The following is a 24,754-nucleotide window of genomic DNA, read 5'->3' as shown; positions in this document are numbered from 1 at the left end:
CTGAAAGGGGAGGGGCAGCTCTGAAATCTGTGTGAGGACCTCGCCCTGCGCACTTGGCCCAAGGGCCACTCCACCCTCCGGGGGAAGCTTCCCGGGGCAGCGCGCACCAGCCTGCACTTCTCAGAGTGGCCGCTGGAGGGAACCCCTCGTCCACCGCAACGCACCCGGCTGGGGTCGCCTGCCCTGGGTCGCTAGGAAGCTGGCCCGGCTGAGGTTAGGGGGATCGCCCTCCCCCCGCAGGGGACAGTGGGTCACTCAGGGACAGCGCGTCCCAGGGCCTTCTACCTTGGTGCTGGCCAGAGGGTCCTTGTTCACAAAAGCCTGGACAAACTCCTCGGGCCCGATGTGCCGCAGCCGAGCCTGCACAGGGAGGAAGAGGAGCCTGAGAAAGGCCTGGGGAGGGGGTGCCCGCTGGAGGCCTGGCATGGAGCTCCCTCAGTCTCCCTGCCTCCAGCTGATCCCAGGAGAATCTCTGGGCACCTGCCCTTCTCACGCGGGCGCTGCAACCCCGTTCTGGGTGGCCACGGAGCCCAGCGGACCTCCTTCCCCAGGCCCAGGGCGGCCTCTGATCGTGGGGCCGGGGGCAAAGGCCCCTGGGAGTGCCTGTGGGACGTGACACCCCGGAAACCAGGCTGGGATCCGGGACTTGGGGACCTGCTCCCTCCAGGGGAGGCCTGGTGGTTGAGAGTTTGGGTCAGAATTGGATCCTGGCTCTGGCCCTCCTGCTGTGTGACGTCTGGCACATCACAGCCGCCTGGTTTGTGAAAAGGGAATAATAATAGCACGCGCCTGGCGGGTGAGGAGATGAGAGTGCATGTAGGCATCGAGCACAGCGCCTGGGAAACAGCAAGGACCCGCACGGGGGAGGTGTCACAGGAAACACCTCCCACCGCCCCTCTCCCTGGGGGGGCCCTTGGCCGCTGCCTCTGCCAGGACCCCGCACGCTGCAGGCTTGGCTGAGGCGTCCCCTCCCCCGCGGGGGCCTGGGCTCCTCTGGAACGCTGGGGGCTGGTGCAGTGCGTTCTGTGTGGGGAGACTGGGGCGGGTGGAGAAGGCGCTGGTTGTGCTAGGATCACACAGCAGGTGGGGTCAGACCCAGGGTTTGAACCCAGTTCTGTCCCAGGCCGGGACTCGCCTGCCGGCTACGGGTCAGAGCTGGGCAGGGCTGGAGCCTCAGCCCTCTGTTCCCACCCCGGGTTGCTGAGAACTGCCCCAGAGCCAGGGACCTCTGGACAGGCCTGGCTGGCCCTGCCCCGACGGCTCAGGGCTTGGGTTATGCTGAGACAGGGCCTGGGCCAGAGAAGGGGCGAGGGGTGGCCGGTGGCTCTCAGTCGGTCCGCTCTGGGTCTAGGCTGAGGTGGCACGGGCTTCCTCACGAGCTCCACGAGGGTCAGCTGCTGGGCCAGCCTGTAGGGGTCGCTGCAGACGCCGAGGAGCTCCCTGCGGATGGAGGCCGGTGGCTGGGTCCTGCAGGAGATGGGCCGGTCCGCGCCCTGCAGGCTTTCTGGCCCCGGGCCCGGGGCTGCCAGCTTCTGGTGCAGAGCCTGCAGGACCTGGTGCAGCCTCGCTCTGTATGCCTGTGGGTGGGGAGGGTCAGGCCCAGCACCCCCTCCTCTCTAAGGTCTGAGGCGGGCGCCCTGGCTGGCGGGGAGCGGCTGTTACTGGGCGTGCCCGCCTCTGCCACCTCCTACAGCAGGCCCGGGGCAGGCGGGGCCACAGTCAAGGCCAGTGGGAAAGCAGGCTGCAGGGCTACCAGTGGGAGCTGAGAAGAGCAAACACAGGGAGGGGACGGGGTCCAGCGCGGCCCCAGCTGCCTGGGCAGGTGGGCTGGGCAGTGCCAGGGAGCAGAGGGAGGGAGGGAGGCCGGAGGGAGGTGTGGGATGGGCCTGCCCCGGCAGCTGGTTGTTCGTTCAGCTTAGTCTTCAGAGCCAGGCTGGGCGCTGGACACCAGTGACTGCCTGGACAGAGTCCCTCACCAGGCAGCTGGGGGACGGTTCCTCTTTGCGCCTCGCTGGGCTGGTGCAGGGCACCCACCCTCTCACCCAAGGCAAACTGATAATCCCCCTCAGGGACCCTATGTTCAAGGAAGGTGCCGTCAGCTGGCTGGGTTTACTAAGCAGATGTTCACACATTCCCCAGGGCGTGGTCAGTAACCTAGCCCGTCAGCACACGCCCCCCAGGGGGACTCAGCCCTCCATGAGCCAAGGTGCTGACAGGGAAGGTGTCGGGCAGACAGGTGTGTGCGTGGGCAGGGCCTGGCCCAGAGGCCTGGGAAGGTAACGCTGGTGAATTGTGGGCACCGCCAGGTAATTGCAGATCAGGTGGGCTCAGTCATGCTGCTCTGACACACGCAGTGGCCTCGTGCAGGTGGGCACCTACATGCCAGGCTGTGCATCCCAGGGACCTGGACAGCTCCAGGCCTGGGGCTCAGGAGGGCCACTGAGGTCCCGCATTGGTGGTGCCAGAGCTCTGGCGACAGGTGATGGAAGTGCCTCTGTGTGAAGTGGCCACAGGGGCCGGTGGCAGGGCCCACGGGACACAGGGAACAGGGCAGGAGGCTGCCTAATCTGAACACCAACCCTCACCCTCACTCCCAGAGCCATGGGGGCAGGCCCAGAGGCACCCGCTGGCCAGCAGGACAGCCCAAAGCGTGGTCAGCGTGCTGCCCCAGGCCTCACTGAGTGCCGGGAAGATGTGCGTGCGTGGGGTCAGCCGTAGCCAGCCTGGGTGACAGTCACTGCCTGTGAGTCCTGACACCTCCACTGGCCCCATCTCTCTCCAGTGGCCTCTGTGGCAGCTACAACCGGCCTTCGAGTACCCTCACTCCCCCACTCCCCCGCGGGCTCCTGCTGTCACCCCGGACTCCCTCTGAAAGCCAGGGGCCCTTTCTCAGCTCGTGTCCCCCTCGGGATGTTTGCTCGTCTGTCGGCCCCATGACTGGGTGCCGGGTTCCTCCCGGCTCCCTCTTGGCCTCCATCCTCCATTCCTGGTGGCTGGCCCACGTCCAGTGTCACTGAGTGTTCATGTGTTTACGCGAGCAGCTTCTCTTCTGATCGCCAGACCCACGTGGCCCAGGGCCACCTCCGTCCCACAGGAGTGAGTGCTGCCACCAGCCCCCTTGATCTGGCATCTCCCCTCTCTGCGCTCCATCTTCCTCCAGGTCTCCGTGGTCCAGGCTGTGGTCCCCGCCCCGGTGGCTGCAGCAGCCTCCTCAGTGGCCCCAGCATCGGTGCCACCCTCTCTCTGCGCCGCTCTGCGCCAGCGTCTGCTCAGGATGCTCTCTGACCCTGCCTCCTCCTTAGTGTCTACACTTTCACGAGGACAAAGCCCTGCGGTCTCAGAGGCCCTGAGGTCACCCTGGCCTCGCTCAACGGCCTCACGTGGCCCTCACTCCCCTTGCTTGTGCTGCAGGCACAGGCACTCCTACCCCTTTGACCCCTCCCCGGCCTTCCCCGCTGCCACAGGCCTTCTCCCTCTGGGCACACCCTCTGGCCAAGGGGCCTCCGCGCCCCTCCTCACAGCCCCTGCCCGCGCCCCCCGGGGGACTGTCCCCCCCGCCGCCCCGGCCGCTCTTCTCACTGCTCCCCTCGTCACACTGGCCACGTTGCTCAGCCCCGGCATGAAGGGCAGTGCCTGGCTCGCCGGAGGGGCCCACACACCTTTGCTGATGGGTGGACGTGGCCTTCGCCTGCTTCCAGGCAGCCGGCTTCTCCAGGGTGGACCACAGGGACCTCCTGGAGCCAAGGGCACACAACCTGTGCCTGTGGTTTGGTGGCCCACACGCTTCCCCCACCCAGAGAGTTCAGCAGGAACGGCTTCTGCTGAACCAGCATTCGTCCCAAGCCGTTACCATTTCCCAGGTGCTAGTCACTGAGGATTTCCCAGTGGTGCTGCCCTTCAGCTACTGGTTCTTTCCCAGATCTCCAGCGCCCCCTCTGAAAGTGGGAACGGGCGGCCCTTCTCTCGGACATGTCATTTTCTCGCTGGCTTGATACCCTGCAGCTGGAGGCTTGCAAAGCCCCACTGGGAATGGCAGGTGCTCCTTCTCCTGGAGGAGACGCCAGGCCATGCTCAGCACGGGCAGCACCGCCCCCCCCCCCCCACCCCCCCAGTGTGCCCGCAGGCTGGTCTGTCTTTTCCGTCCATGTCCACAGAGCCACCTGCTCCAGGCACACACTCGGGTTCAAGTGCAGCGGTCATCCGAGGGTGCGGCCGGCCCCGCCCCCCAGGTGCCTCCGAGTTCCCCTGAACAGTGTGTTTCGTGGTTAGAGCCCCCGGCGGACAGGAGGCCTCTGTTCTCTGAACGTCTTGAGAACCTCCCCCTGATCCGTCCCGGGGCCAATGTCCCATAGGCTCTCCACCCCCCCGAGTTCCCAGGCGTCAGCTTTCCGCCACCTGTGCCCTGGGGGGGGGGGGGGGGCTGCGGGTCAGTCCAGCAGGGGTCTGAGCCGGTGGGAAAGTGAGGGCAGCTTCCTTGCACAGGCCATGGGTGGGCCAGGGCGCCGGGAGCTCTCTCCCTTCTCAGGGCTTTGGGCCGTCCCTCGGCTCCTCTGCCTCCCTCACCTTCGGCGTTGGCCTCCTTGCGTCTGAGGCTGCGTACACAGGAGTCCACGGCTACTCTTCTCTGTTTGTATGTTTGAAATGTTCCTTAAGAACGTTTCACGAAGTTAAAAATAATCCCCACATGCCTGAATTTTGGATAGAATTTTTTTTTCTCATCAGAGCTCACATTTAGCAAACGCACGTGACGTCAGAGGCTTCGCCTGGAAGCTGTGTGGTGGGGACAGTCACCATCCTCGTTCTACTGACGAAGCACTGAGGCTCAGAGAGGGGCGGCGTCCTGCCGAGGTCACGCCGCTCTGGTTCCCAGGTCTCTATCTGGGCTCAGGTGGTCTGACCGGGTCCCTTCCCTGAGTCCCAAGGGCCCTTCCCCGTCAAGGAAGGAGTGGAGCCCACCCGCTCCCTTCTGAGATGAGCCCCACCCATGCCGGGGGAGTGGGGGGCGGCAGTCAGCCCAAAGTCCACCTGCAGCAACCAGGGCGGGAGCCAGTGCCAAGGGGCCCTTCCCTTGGGGTGAGAGCTTTCTGGGGAGGGACAACCTGGGGTCATGAAGACACTGGGGGCCCTGGCCAGGCCTGTGTGGGTGGTGGTGGGGGGACTGGGGAACCCTGGTTCCAGCTCACACCACTCAGCACACTTAATTGTATCCCAAGGGAAGGGTTGAAAAATGTCCTGAATGAACTATTTCTGCTCCCAAAACCCAAACTGGTGGATGTCTGCTCTCAACAGTCCATTCATGGGCCTCTTCCCACGGGGCGCGAGAAAAGCTCTCTCAGCACAGCCCTGGCAGGGTTTGGGGGTGGGGGGGTGGGGGTGGGGGGGTTGTCTGTGAGGAGGCATGGCTTCTCAAGGCAACCAGCCCAGGCCTTCCTCCCAAGCCCACAACCGGACGGCAGGGCATGCCCCTGAAATGGCTGTGCCGATGGCAGGGGCAGCCTGGTGAGGGCAGATAGTCATGTTTTGTCAATGGCTTAGACCTCATCTCTGCTGATGGCCTCTGGGGGCAGGGAGAAGAAGCAAGAGACTGAGTTCTCATCCCCTCATGTACTCTCTATTCCATCCATCCATCCATCCATCCATCCATCCATCCCTGCACCCCTCTCTTCTCCAGTCTGCTAGTGTCCACTGCCCCTTTTATACGGTTACCCACCCACACACCATGAACTCACTCATCTGTCCTTCCTCCCATCTTTCGAACATCTACCCACTCACCCTTCCACCCACCAATCCAACCCCTCATCTATCCACCCCCCACAACATCCCCACACCACACATACCATTCACCTACCCATCCACACACCCTCCCACCCATCTATCCATCCATCCCCACCTGCCACCCAGCCATCAACCTTCCCATGTCCACTCCCCCATAAATCCACCTGCGTATCCAACTGCCCAAACATCTATCCCCCCTCCACCACCCCCCATTAGAGTAGCATCTATTTATCCAGCCCGTCAGCCAGCGTCTCCTCTCCCTGCTTCTACTCCTGCCCCACCTGACCAATCCCATCACTGAGCATCCCTGGCCGTTTCCTGCTGCATCCTAACCACGCATCTCGACTCCCAGAGGGACCGGAGGTGCAGAGATCACTTCCTCTCACCAGGTGCTTGAACAACCAAGTCGCTTGCCTGCTCTATGAAGCGACCGGGCGGGGTTGCCCTCTCTGAGCTAACCGTGGGCGCGGGGCCCCCGATGCCCAGCCCGCCTCAGCAGTTGCCTCTGCCGTGTCCGGACCCACCTTGGGGCACAGCGCCAGCTACCAGCTTGCCATGGTCAGTCTCCTCCCTCCCGGGGCAACGGATATGCACTGACCCTAACGTTCTCTCCTTCCAGGTGAGACATGCCAGAGCCGGCCACAGAGCCGCTAGAGGTGCCGCTGAACCTGCCCCTTCAGAAGGTGCCTGGAGCCCCCCCCCCCCTCCCCCGTATCCTCACCATAATCCTGGGGGGTTTCTGTCCTCCTGTTACCACAGAAAAGTGAGGCTTGGAGACTTTGTCTTTCCCAGAGTAACCCAGCTGGGAGCGCTGGGCCGGGCACGGTGGCAGAGGCACCCGATGCCCAGTACACTGGCTGCCTCCCAGGCCCTGGGGTGCAAGGGCGGCCCAGACCCTGGGGTCTGGTCAGAGCCACAGGGGCTCCCTCTCCTCCTGCCCGTCCTGCAGGACCTGCAGCCACCCCAGAGGCCGGAGCCCAGGATAACACCGCAGCCGTGGCTGTTACCCCCAATGCTGGGAGCTTGTCCTGCACAGCCCTTTCCCTGGCCTGGCGGGCAGGGCCTGGTCCGGGGGACTGACTGCCCGCCAGTCCTGGTTGGCGCCGGGGCAGGAGCGGGAGGCCCAGGGGGCCCTGCCAAGCCGGCCCATGGCTGCCAGACCAACGGCCTGACCAGCAGCCACAGAGTGGAGGGTCTCCCCGCGCCTGTGGGTGACAGTGAGAGCAAGGCAGGAGAGGGACAGGATGGAGCCTGCATTCTCTGCCAACTCCGCGGCCTGACGGAGTGGGGAGCGGGGCTGATGCTCGGGGACTGAGCGAGCAGGTGGGGGCAGGCCCTGGGCGGGTGAGGGTGCCGGCAGGAAAAGGGCTCCGGCTCGCCCACCTCGTCAGCAGCAGGCGGCCCACCACGTCCTTCACGAGCCCGATGGTCGCCTCCTCCTGGAAGTCCCGCGGGAAGGTCTCCGTCCACTCGGCCAGCAGCTGGAGCAGTTTGGGGCCAAACTTCCGGACCCGGGCCTGCAACAGGAGATCCCCGAGCTGATGTTGGGGATCGCTTCCTGGGAGGGCTGCGAGGCAAGGCGCCGGGCACCCACACCCGGTGAGGGGTGCTGGGCCAGAACGGGCACCGCCCAGCCACTCGGCCTGATGGGCTGCCTGGGCGCAGTGTGGCTGCCGGGGCTCCCAGTACCTTCCCGGGCCAGCTGAGGAGAGGGGGCTGCCCCCGAGCAGAGGGGCGCACACATGGGGGGCAGTCATCTGTTTTGCCAGGCGTTCGTCCCATTTTTTGTGGTGGCACAACTGAGTTTCCTTTGGAGTCTCCCTGTTCCCAGCCAGTGGGGTTCAGACTGCGGAGCCCCCCAGTAGTGGGCGCAGACCAATGCTGGCCAATCAGGGCAGGGTACCCCTCATCCTGCACAGCGGCTGGCTCACAGGCGGTCATGTGCCCCCGGCTAAACCAATGGGATCAGGACTGTCACGGCCCTATTGCGGGGCAGGCCAGGCGGTGAGCCTGGAGCACAGGAGCAGGTCAGCTAGCGGGTCGGACCTGCTGGAGCAGGAGTGAGGAACCCGGAAACGGAGCCGAGGGCTGGGGAGGGGGAGGACGGTGCATGAAGGAGGCCATGTGCAGCTGGAAGTGAGCTTTTGCATTTACAGGAGCCTTTGCCTTAGGCCAGTTGTGGTTGGGTTTCCATCATTGCAGCCTGACACCTGCATGAACAGTCACAGGCCGTGGGCTCAGGGACGGGCCCAGGGAAGGCTGCCCACAGAGGAGGGGCGGGGAGGGGAGTGCGCTGGGGCAGCAAGTCCTATTGACGGGCTCTGGGCCCGGGTCTGGGCTTGGTGTGAGCTCAAGGCTGGAAGGCAGTCCCCTGGGTGGGAGATGCCAAGCCTTCCCTCTGGCTCCGGCCCTCAGGCCAGTCGGGACCCTCCTGTGGGCTCTTCAGGGGAATGGGGACAATGGCTGCCTCTCCCAAGGCCGATGTGGGAGGGCCTGCAGGGCAGTGCCAGGACAGCCAGAGGCCCTCACCTTGTCCAGCCCTGGCTCGTCCAACTGCTGCTGCTCGATGCACAGCTGGCAGACCCGGGCCAGCAGCTCCCGGGGCTCGATGAAGAGGCAGGAGCTCAGCAGGAAGGTGAAGATGTAGGTTTTCTGGGGACATGGGACAAGGGGGTCTGTGTTCACCTGCTTCTCAGCCTGCCCCCCCGCGCCCCCACTCCCCCCCTCGGCCCCAGGCCCCAAACCAGTCCCAGCCCCGGGTCTCCCCACGCCTGGTGGAGGAGCCCTCATTCTGCTTCTCACAGCACCCCCCCCCCCCCCCCACACACACACACCAGCCACCCACCTCGGGGTAGTAGTCGGCCGTGGGCACCAGCTGCTGGATCAGGGTGTCCAGGGGGGCTGAGGAAGGAGCTCTGACCAGGACAGGCTGCTTGGCCTGCTCACGGTCTCTGGGCTCGGTGCGGGGTGGGCTGGGGCTGCCGGGGATGACCGTGTCCGAGGCACGCAGTGTCCGGGGCATGCCTGCCTGCAATGCAAGGAGCTGAGGGGGCACACCTAAGCTGGGCCCGCTGGCCCCCTGGCTCCTGGCTGGACAGGCCCTGACTCCACAGGCACTTCTGTGCCCACCTGGGCCCAGTGGTCACTTCCTGGGAGGGCTGCCAGGGACCCCCAGCCCACGGTACAGCTCCCCCAGCATCCAGTTCTTCCCACTCTCATCCGAGCGATTGTAGGAACTGCCATCCCCAGTGAAGGGTGTTTGGGACAAGGCCCAGGCAATCAGCAGATCCCTCAGCCCCGGCCACAAAGATGGGGCCAAGGATGAGTCTGATCTAAACTGGGGCCTCAGGTGCAACCCCAGAATTCTGTGGCCCTTGGGAGCTCTTTGGCCCGGGGTCCCTGAGCTGGTGGAGTGTCACTGTTGGGATCATCCACCCCACAAGCGGCCAGGAAAATGAGCACATTTCTGGGGTCAGTGTGTGAGGCCCTGGGTCCTACTGGGCTTGACTCTGCTCGTGGGCTTCTCCATCGTGAGCCCGTTAAGCCGGTGTCGCCAGGGCAGCCAAACAGTGGCCCTTCGAAGCCTGGCACTCCGGGCTCTACCTGATGAGGCACCAATGACACACCCAGCTGCTCCCTCCCCCATCCTCCGGACCAATGACACACCCAGCTGCTCCCTCCCCCATCCTCCGGACACAGACACGCCGAAACATCCCTCTAGCACAGTGGTTCTCAACCTTCCTAATGCCGCGACCATGTAATACAGTTCCTCATGTTGTGGTGACCCCCAATTTCATTGTTACAAATTGAACATAATTAAAGCATAGTGATTAATCACAAAAACAATATGTAATTATTTATGTGTTTTCTAATGGTCTTAAGCGACCCCTGTGAAAGGGTCGTTCGACCCCCAAAGGGGTTGCGACCCACAGGTTGAGAACCGCTGCTCTGGAGCCTTCCCGCTTCCCTGCAGTGACGCCACTCTCCCCCTTCCGGCTGAGACCAGGCCTGTTGCTTGTGGGCACCAGCAGATTCTCCTTGTCAACCCCGTTGAGTGCAGGGGGGCGGGGGGTGCTGCTGTCAGTGCCTGGTGCGGGGAAAGGCCACCTGTGGCTGAGATGGCATCTACCCGCCAGCCCTCCTCCAGGCGGGGTCAGGGCCAGTTCTCTGACCTGGGGCTGAGTCCGAGGCCGGGCCTGCAGCCGGCACCTCAGCACGCGTGTGCAGTGGATTTGTGCGTCTCCTCCCAGCTCTGCCACGGGCCTGCCGGCGCCTTTACAGCCACAGACCCTGCCCGGCCTCTGACTGTTTAACCATCCCCCATGCAGGACAGTGAAGTCAGCTCCACATTTTTGTGTGTATTAATCCTCACCAAGAGTGGGAAGGAGGGAGGGAGGGAGGGAGAGGGATAGAGACTGAGGAAAGAGAGAGAGAAACATCGACATGAGAGAGACACATGGATTGGTTGCCTCCTGCTCACACCCTGACCGGGGTCAGGGATTGAACCTGCAACCCGAGTACACATGCCCTTGACCAGGAATCGAACCCGAGACTTTTCAGTGCTGGGCCGATGCTCTATCCACTGAGCAACACAGCCATGGCAACCCCCACCTTCTTAACCATGGAGTCCTTCAGGCTCACCACAGGGACCTTCCAGGGAATAGTCTCCCCATCGCCCAGCTCACCTTGCCCCTGCTGCCCCCCATGGCAGACCCTGTCCCTGGGCCATTTCTGTCTTTCCCTGCCCCTGGGTGACCTGGTCTGAGAGCAGAGAAACGCAGAGAGTCGGAGCTGATGTTGGGGATCAGAGGGAGCCCACAGAGAGCCATTCCGAGGCGGAGGACTGGGCCGCAGCATGGGGAGGGCGTGGGAGCCAGTGTGGACCGCAGAACCGACGGTGCTGGTCCTGGGGCAGCCACTACTTTATGTTCACCTCCCGGCAAACCTGTAAGTGTTCCATTTTCAGCCAATGAAACTGTAAAATTAAACACACACACTCACACACCTCCTGTTCATCTTAGTGGGAAGGTCGCTGAGCATGTGGGCACCCAGGGGTGATGGTCAGCTCTGGGGAGGACACAGGTGTGCCCCATGCCCAGGGCCCTGTGTCTGAGCCTAACTCCACAAGCCGGAACACACGAGGGCAGCAATAGAGGACTTCTGTGATATTGTGATTTATAATAAGTATATTCATCTCCTATTCTGGCACAGAGACCCTAAAACCTTTGACATTTCTTAAATGATAGGAGTGATTGCCAAACTGGTTTGGCTCAGTGGATAGAGCTTCGGCCTGCGGACTGAAGGGTCCCGGGTTCGATTCCGGTCAAGGGCATGTACCTTGGTTGGGGGCACATCCCCAGTGGGAGGTGTGCAGGAGGCAGCTGGTCTATGTTTCTCTCTTATCGATGTTTCTGACTATCCCTCTCCCTTCTTCTCTGTAAAAAAACCAATAAAATATATTAAAAATAAATAAATAATGCTGTGTTTTAAAAAAAATGATAGGAGTGATAGATTATAAAGAACCAAGATGGCGGCATAGGTAAACACCTGTATTCACCGCCTCCCATAACCTCATTAAAATTACAACTAAAATACAGAATAGCCATCATCCAGAACTGCCTGAAAGCTGGCTGAATGGAAGGCCTACAACTAGAGAAGTAAAGAAGGAAGCACATTGAGACTGGTAGGAGGGGCGGAGGCAAAAGAATGGCTGGTCTGACACCCATGTGTGGCACTTTTATAATCAGAAGGGATATCTTCAAGGCCTCCTGTGAGAATCAGGGGGTCCCAGCCACACACCAGCCCCCACCCCACCCCCCAGCCCCGGGTTCCAGAGCTGGGAAGAGAAGTCCCCGTAACTTTGGGCTGTAAAAGTCAGCGGGGATTGTGGCTGAGTAATACAGAGGCTGCTGGAGTCCCAGGTGTTCCTCTTAAAGGGCCCATGCATAAATTTACATGGTCTCACTTTTTCTGAGCTCCAGTGCCAGGCTGCGGCTTTGAGGGAATTCAGGGACATATGGGGAAGAATTGAACTGTCTAACATCAGAGCAGGAACTTGGGGGCGGCTTTCTCCCAGACAATGATGCTTGCAGGGGTCATTGTTCCTGTGCTGGGACCTCCCCTGTTGCAGTGCTGACTGGCAGCCATATCTGATTTTCCATCAACATGGCCCACACTGTTCCCTATGCCCTGGTGATTCCCCATCCAATTTACAGCCTCATCCAAGCTGTTTGCAGCTGCTTTTCCATATTAATGGCCTGTCTGAGCTCAGACTTCAGACTTTGCTAAAATCTCTTAAACAAACAGCAGCTGGAGTCAGCATGCCTCAAACCTATCAATAAAAGACCCAAGACCCGGCACTAGCACCAGTTTGCCTGCTTCACAGCTGGGCCTCCCCTGGGTACTTCACCAGTCCAATACAAGTAGCAGCCATCTGCAGATCTCTCTGTAGCTCCTGCTGGGTGGCCCCAGGCAGTGGCTGACTTTGCACCTCCCTGGAGGCCTTAGAGACAGTGCACCTCATGGATAGCCTCAGACCAAACCAGATTATAACTCTACACATCCACAAGCAACACACTCAAGGGGCAGACTCAGTGAGCACCAAAGTCACATTGAAGCAATTCCTGCTCCATAGGGATGTCTCCTACACAGCAGCTCTTCCACTGTAGCTGTAGCTGGTCCTCAAGGCCAATTGGTCTGGAGCTTAATTCCTTCCAGTGACACCAACACCAATCAAGGCTCAACAACAACAAGACTGGACACAGCCCACACAGGGGCACATCTAGAGTGCCCAGCTCAGGTGAGTGGGGAGACTGCGCCACTGGGCCCTACAGGACATCTAATACACAAGGCTACTCTACCAATTCCAGGAGACACAATAGCTCTACCAACAACATAGAAACAAACACAGGGAAGCAGCCAAAATTCAGAGACAAACATGTTACAAATGAAAGAAATGGGAGCAAGCAAACACTTGGACACAGAGTTCAAAACAATGATTATAAGGTTACTCAAGAATCTTAATGAGAGCTTCAAGGGAATTAATGAGAGCATCAAGGGACTTAGTGAGACTTTCAAGGATCTAAGTGAGAATGTCAAAGACATGAAAAAGGACCAGTCAGAGATTAAGCATATACTAACTGAAATAAAGAAGAATTTACAGGACTCAACAGGAGATAGAGGATTCTGAGAATCAAATCAATGATTTGAAATATGAGGAAGCAAAACGACAACAACAACAACAACGAAAACACAATCAGAACAGCAAAAAGAAAAAAAATACGAAGATAGTGTAAGGAGCCTCTTGGACAACTTCAAACATACCAACATTCACATTATGGGAGTGCCAGAAGGAGAAGAAAGAGAGCAAGATATTGAAAACCTATTTGAAGAAATAATGACAGAAAACTTCCCCCACCTGGTGAAAGAAATAGACTTATAAGTCCAGGAAGTGCAGAGTTCCAAACAAAAGGAACCCAAAGAGGCCCACACCAAGACACATCATAATTAAAATGCCAAGGGTTAAAGACAAAGAGAGAAGCTTAAAAGCAGCAAGAGAAAAGCAGTTAGTTATGTACAAGGGAGCACCCATATGACTGTCAGCTGATTTCTCAACAGAAACTTTGCAGGCCAGATGGAGTGGCAAGAAATATTCAAGGTGATGAATAGCAAGGACCTACAACCAAGATTACTCTACCCAGCAAAGCTATCATTTAGACTTGAAGGTGAGATAAAGAGCTTCACAGACAAGATTAAGCTAAAGGAGTTCATCACCACCAAACCACTATTACATGAAATGTTGAAGGGTATTATTTAAGAATAGGAAGGAGGAGGAGGAAGAGGAGGAGGAAGAGAAGGAGGAGGAGGAGAAAGGACAAAAGTATTAACAATAAAATAGCAATAAATACGTATCTATCAACCATTGAATCTAAAAATCAAAATAAACGAACAAGAAATCTAATGAACAAAATAAACTGATGAATAAAATAGGATCAGAGGCATGGAAACATGGAAGAGACTGATGAATCTCATAGGGAAGTGGGGTGGGAAGCAGGAAGAGATTAATCAAAGATCTTATACGCATATATGCATTACCTATGGACACAGACAATAGGGTGGTGATGGCCTCGGGTAGGGCAGGAACAGGGTGAAGGAGGAAAATGGGGAGGGGGGGAAGGGGGACATCTGTAATACTTTCAACAATAAAGATTTTATAAACAAAATAATAAAAATAAAAAATAGTGATAAAACTGTCTTGTTATTTATAACAAACCACTTTTAACCAAACCTGATTTATGTTAAGGAGGTGACTTCTAGATGTACCTAATGATAGGGACTGGTTGCCAAGTGACTAAAGGGTAGAAACTTTCAGTCCCAGCCTCCTGACCTCCAGGAAAGAGGGGTTGGAGGTTGAGCCAATCACCAATGGTTCATGATTTAATCAATCATGCCTATGTAACGAAGCCTTTGTAAAAACCCAGAAGGATGGGGTTCAGAGAGCCCTGGGTTGGTGGATATGTGGAGGTGCTGGGAGAGTGGTGCACCTGGGGTGGGCATGGGAGCTCTGCACCCCTTCCCATGCCTTGTCCAATGCACCCCGTCACCTGTATCCTTTGTAAGATCCTTTGCAATCAACTGGTCACGTAAGTCCACGTTTCCCCGAGTTTTGCGAACCCTAGCAAATTAACGGGACTCAGGGGAGTGTGGGAATCTCTGATTTGTAGCCATTGGCCAGAAGCACAGGTGACAGCCTGGACTTTCTATCCGAGTCCCAAAAGCGTGGAGAACAGTCTTGTATGAGCCCTTCACCTTATGGCCAGAAAGCATACTTTCTATTAGTGCGATGTTGTTGTAATTGTTAAGTTGTATGACCCAAGATATGATCTACCTTGGGGAATATTCCATGTGCACTTGAGAAGGATGTTGATTCTGCTGTTGGGTGGAGTGTTGCATACATGTCCGTGAGTCACGCTGGCCGGTGGTGGTGTTCAGTTCTCCCATGTCCTTGCTGACTTCCATGGACGAGTCCTGAGGGTTAATGGGAGGCGTGTCTAAGGCTCTCCCTGCAGTTGTGGATTTGCCTACCTTGCCTGTCGGTTCTGTTGGTTTTGCATCATGTATTTTGGCGCTCTGTTGTGAGGAGCATCCACACTTGGGATTGTTGTGTCCTTGTCGTAAATGACCTTTTATCATGATGTAATGTCTCTCTCATCTTTGGTGATTTACTGAGGTTTACTCTGACTGTTATTAATACTGCCTCTCCAGATTTTGATTAGTATTTTCACGCTACATCCTTTTCTGTTCTTTTTCGTTGAACCTATCTACGTCATTATAATTGAAATGAATTTTTTTAGGCAGCATAAAATTGATCATTTAAAAAATACAACAATTTCTGTCTTTTAATTGGAAAGTTTAGACTATTTCCAATTATTGAATTAATTGATGTGTTTGGATGAAAGCTGATTTTACTATTTTTTCAAAATAGACTTTATCTTCTACAAGATTTTAGGTTCACAGCAACCACTTTATTTTTTATTGCCTGTTTTAAATTCTTCTGCTCCCCCTTTTCTGCCTTCTTTTGAATCATTTGAACATTTGTTAGCATTCTTTTTCAATTTATCTAGTTGTTTTTTGACTATATATCTTTGTATAGTTCTTTTCAAGATTGCAGTAGGAATTACAATGTACCTAACTATCCTCATAGTCTATTTAGATCATGTCACCCCTTCAAGTGGAATATAAAAAATCTAACCACCACGAGAAAGCTTTACCCTTTCAGTTATGTTGTCAGCATCTGTGTCTTACATTTATGTTCACTGAAAAGACCATTTGACACTGTTATCATCTTTGGCTTCAACCATCAAAAGGGGAACAGTCTGTTATTTTATACAGACATCGATCCTTTCTGTGTGTCTTTGTTCACTCCTGGTGAGTGTCCTTCTGGTGTCATTTCCCTTCTACCAGGGAACTTCCTTTAGCAACGCAGAAGAGCAGGTCTGTTGGCAATAAATTCTTCACCTGAGCATCGCTTACAGCATCTTCGTTCCTAAAGGATATTTTCCTTTATGTATATAGAACTGTGGGTCAACAGTTCTTTTTCTTTCAGCACTTTAAATGTTATTCTACTTTCTTCTGACTTCTATGGTTTCCACTGCAGAATCCACAGTAATTTGAATCCTTCCTTCCTTATAAGAAAAGCATAACTTTACTTGATTTTTTTGTCTTTAGTCTTTCGTGTTCAGCACTTTGATGATGATGTGCCTGGGCATGAATTCCTTTTTGTTCTGTTCTGTTTGGGACTCGTGCTGTTTTGGGGTTCTCGAATATGTGGGTCTATGTCTGTGACTAAATTGGGAAGTTTTCAGCCACTATTTCTTCGAATACTTTTCTGCCCTGCACTCTTTCTCCTGTCCTTCTGGGACCCTAGTGGCATGAATGTTAGACCTTTTGCTATTATCCCACAGATGTTTGCGGCTCTTTTAATTTTTCATTTCTCTCCATAGTCAGACGGAATACTTTCTATAGAACCACCTTCAGTGTCACTGGTCACCTTTGCTGTCCTCTCCATTCTGCCGCTGAGCCCATCCGGTCAGTTTCTAGATTTCGGTGATGGCACTTTTCGGTTCTCAGATTTCCATTTGGTCTTTCGTGTCTCTTACTTCTTTGCTGAGACTTTCTATCTGTCCATTTGCTTTAAGAACATTTGCCTTCACTTGCTGGTGCATTTTTATAATAGTTGCTTAAAGTCTGCGTCAGATCATTTGAACACCTGCCTCATGTTAGCACCGGCATCTGTTCATTAACTTTTCCCACGAGAGTTGAGTTTCCTAGTTCTTTACATGTCAGATAATATTGGATGGTGCTCTGGGCATTTGGGATGCTATGCTGTGGAGTTCTGGGTCTTGTTTAAGTCCCATGTAAAACATTTATGTTTTTGCTTTAGCAGAGAACTGACCCGAGTAGGCTTGGGTCAAATGTTCTGACGAGGCTCCTGGGGGTTGCAGTTCTGATGTTAGTTCTGTGTTTTAAAGCCACGCACTTGGCATTCAAACGCCTGTGCCCACTCCTGGTCAACCCGAGGCCTGGATCGTGGTCTGCTGAGGAATTCAGTTATCATGGCCCCTGGTGCTGTTTAGGGTCAGATCCACACTCGTGCAGCCTGGGAATGAGTCTGGAGCCATAACAACGTCATTGGGTTGCTTCCTTGAGCTCCCCCCTTTCTACAACCTCCAGGGCATTTCCCGGTCTCTGGGGCTCCCATTGTTGGTCTTCCAGCCAGAAACAGGGCTTCACTTACCCCGTCCTGCTGGGCGCTTCCCATGACCGGGCCACGTGCAGGGCCACGTGGAGGACAGACAGACAGAAGGACAGCGAGGCCGCCTGCGCTCTGTGGGCAGCTCCCCTGCCAGGGCTTTAGGCACGTGCGGGCTTGTGGGCTGGGGTGTGAAAGGGCAGAGGGAAAATATTTTAAAATGGCTCAGTGGTTGAGTGCTGACCTATGAACCAGGAGGTCACGGTTCGATTCCTGGTCAGGGCACATGCTCGGGTTGTGGGCCCATCCCCAGTGGGGGATGCGGGAGGGAGGGAGTGTGCAGGAGGCACCTGATCAATGATTCTCTTATCATTGATGTTTCTATCTTTCTCTCCCTCTCCCTTCCTCTCTGAGATCAATAAAAATTATTTCTTAAAAAAGTGGATTTTCCTATTTTCTCTGGGCAGAAAGACCCATTCCTGCTCCTTAAGCCAGAACTTTCTCTGCCGGCGCTGATGTCCCTCCTGGGTGTCAGGCTGGATATGTAGATACTTATATCCAGTTCCAATAGGATAGATGTGATTGTGGGTGAAGAAAAGGTTTACAGGGCTAAATGGGTTATTTTTCAAGTGTTTCAAAAGTTAGAACGACTTTTATACTTTTCCTTAATTCTGAAGCACTTTCAAAAGTGCTTACTTTAAAAGGGCGCCCTGCTCCCTTCTCCGGCACTCGGCAGAGGTGAAGCTGCAGTCAGACGGTGGGCGAGGCAGAGCAGCGCACGTGTCTGTCATCCTGGAATCGGGATGTGGCACTTATGCTTTAACTTTATTCTTGTTAAAAATCAATGTTTGTTTTCATTGCATTAACCTTTATGTTCGCTTTCTGATTATGAGGCGTGATTTAGGTGGGAATGTAAACTGTCATTAAATATATGTTTATTTAAATAAATACGTTGATTTTCCTAAAAACAGCAAGCGAGACTGCACCAGACCTGTCTGCCCGCTCGCTGTGCCCTCCCTTTCGGAACCCCTTTCTCCGCCTGAAGGCCCAGATGCCTTCCCCTCTTGGGGGGGGGGGGGGTGGAGACGCCTCAGAGACGCAGGCGGCCCGAGGCTAGGCAGAGGGTCCTCTGGGCAGTGGGGTGTTGGGGTGCAGACCGAGAGGCGAGGGCAGAGTGCGTGGCAGACGGGAGTGGCGAGTGTGTTTTGTGGGTCTCCCTCCCCTGCAGCGTCAGCCCCTCCCCCTCATGCACTGTAACGGTTTGGAGAGGCTGTGAGTGAGCCCCCAGCGCAGCACTGGGTCTTGGTGAGCACCATCGGCTTGTCCCACATCAGGCCTGGCCCCTCCCAACTGGGCTCCAAGCCCAGCTCTCTGACCCGGTCCCGGTCCCGGGCTCTCCCATGAGCGCTCCCTGTGCTCATTGCTGCCTCCCGGCTCTGTGCCTGCTGTCCTCCCACAGGCTTCCTCCGGCCCTGTGCCTGCTGTCCTCCCACAGGGCACGGCTCCCTCCGGCTCTGTGCCTGCTGTCCTCCCACAGGGCACGGCTCCCTCCGGCCCTGTGCCTGCTGTCCTCCCACAGGGCACGGCTCCCTCCGGCTCTGTGCCTGTTGTCCTCCCACAGACTCCCTCCGGCTCTGTGCCTGCTGTCCTCCCACAGGGCACGGCTCCCTCCGGCTCTGTGCCTGCTGTCCTCCCACAGGGCACGGCTCCCTCCGGCCCTGTGCCTGCTGTCCTCCCACAGGGCACGGCTCCCTCCGGCTCTGTGCCTGTTGTCCTCCCACAGACTCCCTCCGGCTCTGTGCCTGCTGTCCTCCCACAGGGCACGGCTCCCTCCGGCTCTGTGCCTGCTGTCCTCCCACAGGGCACGGCTCCCTCCGGCTCTGAGCCTGCTGTCCTCCCACAGGGCACGGCTCCCTCCGGCCCTGAGCCTGCTGTCCTCCCACAGGGCACAGCTCCCTCCGGCTCTGTGCCTGCTGTCCTCCCACAGGGCTCGGCTTCCTCCGGCCCTGAGCCTGCTGTCCTCCCACAGGGCACAGCTCCCTCCGGCCCTGAGCCTGCTGTCCTCCCACAGGGCACGGCTCCCTCCGGCTCTGTGCCTGCTGTCCTCCCACAGGGCTCGGCTTCCTCTGGGCCTCACCTCGCTGCTCCCTCTCAGCCTCCATCACAGGACTTCCCTGGTTGCTGGTGCAGTGGCACTGGCTGCCCAGCCGCTGCCCGCCCTGGACCTGGCTTCCTGTCCCTGAGGCTTAGATCTGAGTCGGTAGCTATCGTGCATCTTTTTTACCTGCTCGTCTCCTGTGCTCCCCACGGGACCTGAGCCGCCTGGGGCACAGCTCTGTCCATCCTGCTCGTGGCTGCACCGCCAGCTCCCAGAACAGGGCTGTCAGCACTTGCTGGATCAGGGAATGAGTGAGTGAGTGAGTGAATGAATGAATGAATGAATGGACCGGGAGGTGAGTGGGTGCAGCAGCAGGTGGAGGAGGGTGGAGAAAGTGGTGCCACGCTGCGGCCACAGCTGACAGTGGTGACCAGGCGGCCCGCCAGGCAGCAGCTGCTGGGAAGGAGTGTGGCCTGTGTGAGGGTACGAGCCTTGTATTTACCACGGGAATGACTGTCAGACTCTGTGAGAAACACAGCTGCCCCTGAGGCAGGAGCAGGAGGAGGAGGGATGGAAGCACCAACTGCTCCTGGCAGAGAGGCTCTAACTCCCCGGCCCAAGCTCAGAGGCACAGCCCCGCCCCCTCCAGGCCCGGCCCTCAGCCCGCGGGCCCATCGCCCTGGCCAGGATCCCCCTCCTGTGACGCCCCAGATTCCTCCCCATCATATCAGCGACGGCTCCTGTGGCCCCAGCCCTCACCGCACCCCGCACAGGGGCCACCCGGACCTCCCCCGCCCGGCCACCAGCCAGCTTCACCAGCACCCGGCTCCTCTGTCCTCGGGGCCCAGCCTCCCAGGGGGAGGCAGCTGCGGGATCTGCTCCCCGGGGCAGGGATCCTGCTCTGGGATCCACCTCCCGTCCTGCAGGTGGAGTCAGGACCCCTGCACGGTGGCCCCCAGCAGTGAGGGCCTGGAGGGAAGGGCTCCTGCAAATGGGGCCCTTGAGTCCCGGAGAGCTGGGGATAGCCGGGGTCAGAAGGCCACAGCCCCGGTTCCAGGGCCGGGGCCACACGGGGAGACACAGGCTGTGGTCCCAATTCCAGGCACCCGTGACCCTCCCCCAGCCAGGAGTTGGACTCCTGACCCCTTAACCCCAGTGGTTCTCAACCTGTGGGTCGCGACCCCTTTGGGGGTCGAATGACCCTTTCACAGGGGTCACCTAAGACCATTGGAAAACACATATATAATTACATATTGTTTTTGTGATGAATCACTATGCTTTAATCATGTTCAATTGGTAACAATGAAAATACATCCTGCATATCAGATATTTACATTACGATTCATAACTAGCAAAATTACAGTTACAAAGTAGCAACGAGAATAATTTTATGGGTGGGGGTCACCACAACATGAGGAGCTGTATTAAAGGGTCGCGGCATTAGGAAGGTTGAGAACCACTGGTCTAACCTCTTCAGGGAGGGAGCTCCCAACACCGCACAGGAGAGAGGAACCGTTCGCAGCTTCTGAGCGAAGGAGCTGGACTTTGAGCTCCTGCAGTTGAGCACCTCCAGTGCGGCCAGCGTGAGCCTGGAAGCCGGGGTGAGCCACGGGGCGGGCTGCTCACTGGAGCGCAGGGCAGGGGGGAGGCTTGAGTTCTGACACTGCAGACCGCAGGCAGGAGGCAGTAGCCAGGAGCGCCCTCGGCCTGGGGCCCAGCATCACCCCTGAGAGGACGGGCAGCCCTGGAGCCGACAGGCGCCCAGCAAACTCGGAGCCTGTCCTTTGGGCCGAGGGATTTGCTTCGGCAATGCTGACCGCATCGGGAGCATCTGTCAGTGCCCACCCTGCACCCGCAGGCACTGCCCCTGCACCAGAATCGGGGCGGGCACAGCCAGTGTCCTGCAGGTATCGTGTGTGTCACGCACACCTGCGGGCAGACACCTCTCAGGCCTCTCAAGGCCCGGGAACAGCGGGTGCAAACAAATGCCTTGTTTTCTCCCTGAGCTCCTGGGAGTTGTTTCAGGGTGGGCTGGGAGCAAGCCTGCGAGGCCGGGCCTGCGTTGTGGGCAGGGCAGTGCGCTGCTTGCTCAGAATCTTCCCCACTGACTGGCTGTGCGACAGCCCCTTCACCTGTTTGAGCCTCAGTTTCCACAGCTGTAAAGTGGGCTCATAACCGCCAGCCTGCACGTGGATCTAGTGGGGTCAGGAGCAGGGGCAGTGCTCCCTCAGTGGGTCCTGCTCACCACCCCGTCCTGCCCCTGTGACAAGAGACACTCAGGCCGTCAGGCCCAGATGGCCGGGTGGTTACCGCCTGCTGCCCCACTGCCCCCGGGCAGGCCTTGCCCCCGGCCCTCCACTGCCGCCTGTGTTGCCCTGGCCCCTCACCAAGACCAGACCCAGGACCTGGCCATGTGTGCTTGGGGCTGTCGGGTCAGGGCCCGGGACCCGGGGTGGCGAGGGAAGCGGAGGACACAGGGTGCAGGGTCCCCGGCAGTCAGGGCAGCGTGGAGGCGGCACAGACGTCACCCTGGGGCTGTGTCCTTCTAGCCAGAGATGTCTGCCCAGGGTCTGGAACCCCTTAGAGGACAGAGAAAGAATTTCATTTCTCCCTGAGTTGGGGGATTGAGTTGAAACCCAGGCAGTTTTAGTGAGCGGTGATGTGTGACGGGTTCACAGGTGTGGGGCCCAGACACGTGGGTGGTCCAGGAGGGGTGGCCAGGGCAGGTGGCAGGGGCGCCCCCAGCTTCCCTCCCCGGGGATGGCGGGCCGGGGGTGTGGCGGCGAGCCGGCAGGGGCCTGAGTGACACCCAGCAGGGCCACTTCTCTGAGAAAAGCTTCCAGAGCAGAAGCTGCCCTTACGTGCTCCTCATTCTTGCTGCAAGAGGAGGCGCTCGCAGCTGAACTTCAACAAACTCATCGTCGTCTTTTCTGGGAAGAACCAGGGCTGATGAATCACCCGTGTTACACTGAGACAGAGGAGCACTGTTTTCCTCTGGCTTCTCTCAGAAACAGCCAGCGGACGGAGAAAGGGCCCTGTCAGACAGCTGGGGAGACGTGTGCTCACGTGTGCGCCCGGCCCGCGGCTCCACCCGCAGCTCTGGGCTCAGCCCTTGGGACAGTGGGGCCCTTATCCAGGCCAACACCCGGGTGTGGATGCAAACATGCGATTGGGAATCTGGTTTCCTTGAGACTGGCTGAGAAGCAGTTTTGTTGTTATCTGCATTTCACAGAAGGGGAAACTGAGGCTCAGAGAGAGGGCCTGACCTGTGATAGTCCCAGTGGGGGGACAGGCCTGCCTCCACCCACCCCTTCCGCAGACTCAAGCTGATACCGGCAGATTCTGACTTGAGAGGGTCTCCATGCAGAGAGTCCAGCAATGCGTGCGGGGTACGGCCCAGGCTCCACACACCGTGGGCCCTGGAGGCGGTCCGGCGGCCCAGGGTCAACCCTCCCCAAAGACAGGGCAGAGGGGATGATGTAGGAAGCCGAGCCCTGCCTAAGAGGCCACTGGAAACTAAATCACACACTCCTAAATAACTTAGAGATGAAAGTAAAATAATTAAAAATTTTCTGAATTAAAAAGACACAACATATCAAAATACGTGGGAGGTAGTTTAAGTGGTACTTACCCGAAATTTTATAGCAGTAAGTGCCTAATTTAGTAGAAAAAAAGACAGGTGTTAAATCACTTACATCAATGACTTCTGCTTCTACCTTAAGAAACTAGAAGAAGGACAAATGGAACCTAAAGTAATGATATAACAGCAAATGAGAATATTCAGAGCAGAAATCAATGAGATATACAATTAAAAGGGGTAAAACCAAAATCTGGTTCTCTGAGAAGATAAAAAAAACATAATAACCTTCTAATCAGACTAATCAAAGAAAAGAAAGAACACACGAATTACCAATATCACAAACAAGAGAGGTGACATTACCACAAGTTGTAAAGCTATCAAGAGGATAACATGGAAAAATTTCTTTAAAGACACAAACTATCAAATCTCATGGAAGAAGAAACAGTTAACCTATAGAATAGCCCTAAATAATAAAATAATGGGAAGAAGGACTTCTATGGAATAAAAGTGACTTAAGGTTTATAAAAATCAAATGCAATGTGTGGGACTTGCTTCGATCCTGATTTGAATAAATGAGCTGCCAAAGATATTTTTGAAGAATTGGGGCATCTGTGATTATAAACTGGCTGTCATATTAGCCGATATTAAGAAATTATTAATTTCACTTGGTGTGTCAGTGTCAGTGCTTATACTCATCAAATCCCCGAGTTTAGAGCTGCAAATCAGGGTCACGACAGGGTCATTACATCACATGATGGCTGTTTGGGATTTGCTTTAAGAACCTGGCCGAGTGGAAGGAAGATAAAGGAAGATGGGCTGATAGGCTTGGAGTCAGGAGACGAGTTCATGGCGGTTCATGTACATCCGGTCTATTCTTTATATGTTTATGGCTTTGAAAATTTCCTAAGGAAAAAAAAGGGGCAGAGGACCTTAGTTCTCCTTCTCATTTTGCAAGATGGCAGGTGAAAAGAAAACCGAGAAGCCGGATGCTAAGGAGAAGAAGCCTGAAGCCAAGAAGAAGGCCGATGCCGGCGGCAAGGTTAAGGCCCCCAAGAAGGGGAAGCCCCACTGCAGCCGAAACCCCGTCCTCGTCAGAGGAATTGGCAGATCCTCCCGGTCGGCTATGTATTTGAGACAGGCCATGTACAAGAGGAAGTATTCAGCCCCTAAATCCAGGATTGAAAAGAAAAAGGAGAAAGTTCCTGCTACTGTCACAAAACCAGTTGGTGGCGACAAGAATGGTGGTACCCGAGTGGTTAAATTCCGCCTAGATATTATCCTACTTGAAGATGTGTCTCGAAAGCCGCTGAGCCATGGCAAGAAACCCTTCAGTGAGCATGTGTGGAGTCTGCGGGCCAGCATCCCTCCTGGGACCATTCTGATCATCCTCACTGGGCGCCACAGAGGCAAGAGGGTGGTTTTCCTGAAGCAGCTGGGCAGTGGCTTGCTACTTGTAACTGGACCTCTGTCCCTCAATCAAGTTCCTCTTCGTAGAACACACCAGAAATTTGTCATCGCCACCTCCACCAAAATTGATATCCGTGGTGTGAAAATCCCCAAACAGCTCACTGATGCTTACTTCAAGAAGAAGAAGCTACACAAGCCCAGACACCAGGAGGGCGAGATCTTCGACACAGAGAAAGAGAAATACGAGATTACAAAACAGCGCGAGGTTGACCAGAAAGCTGTGGACTCACAAATTCTGCCAAAAATCAAAGCTGTTCCTCAGCTCCCGGGCTACTTCTGCTCTCTGTTCGCTCTCACCAATGGGCTTTATCCTCACAAACTGGTGTTCTGAATTTCTTATAAGAACCTGATTAAATAACTGATACGTTTCCTGAAAAAAAAAAAAAAAAAAAGGGACAGTCCCACCTGGTCTGTTGCCGCCCCCTCGTGGCCCCCGCCATCTGAATCGGGCAGAGGTTGCAGGAGGAAGGGACCGGGGCTTCCTCAGTGTTAGTGGGAACACTCTGATCACTTTATTTCATGTGTGTGCGTCTGTCGACACCTCTGCTCATGAGACTGGTTACAGCACAATAACCTGGTTTCT

At 56.4% G+C, this 24,754-nt stretch overlaps 1 protein-coding gene and 1 pseudogene across 1 annotated transcript in view; one reads left to right on the top strand and one right to left on the bottom strand.

The window, feature by feature from the left end:
* The window catches only part of RASGEF1C (RasGEF domain family member 1C), a 30,075-nt gene extending 12,980 nt beyond the window's left edge, over nt 1-17,095 (bottom strand). The window contains exons 1-8 of the mRNA XM_070417037.1: nt 17,072-17,095; nt 8,621-8,803; nt 8,305-8,427; nt 7,168-7,292; nt 6,690-6,697; nt 5,538-5,542; nt 1,377-1,577; nt 286-360 (exon numbers count right to left, since the gene is read on the bottom strand). Coding sequence (XP_070273138.1) covers nt 286-360; nt 1,377-1,577; nt 5,538-5,542; nt 6,690-6,697; nt 7,168-7,292; nt 8,305-8,427; nt 8,621-8,803; nt 17,072-17,095 — 744 coding nt within the window. The remainder of the gene's footprint in view (nt 1-285; nt 361-1,376; nt 1,578-5,537; nt 5,543-6,689; nt 6,698-7,167; nt 7,293-8,304; nt 8,428-8,620; nt 8,804-17,071) is intronic.
* A 6,564-nt stretch (nt 17,096-23,659) lies between these two features.
* On the top strand, nt 23,660-24,502 carry LOC139010014 (large ribosomal subunit protein eL6 pseudogene; annotated as a pseudogene).
* Nucleotides 24,503-24,754: the final 252 nt, after the last annotated feature.

The sequence above is a fragment of the Myotis yumanensis genome, unplaced genomic scaffold (assembly GCF_028538775.1).
Source record: "Myotis yumanensis isolate MYYU_CA2020_CCGP unplaced genomic scaffold, mMyoYum1.0.hap1 SCAF_5, whole genome shotgun sequence".
Classification (NCBI taxonomy): domain Eukaryota; kingdom Metazoa; phylum Chordata; class Mammalia; order Chiroptera; family Vespertilionidae; genus Myotis; species Myotis yumanensis.
This window is presented reverse-complemented; position numbering and strand designations above follow the sequence as displayed.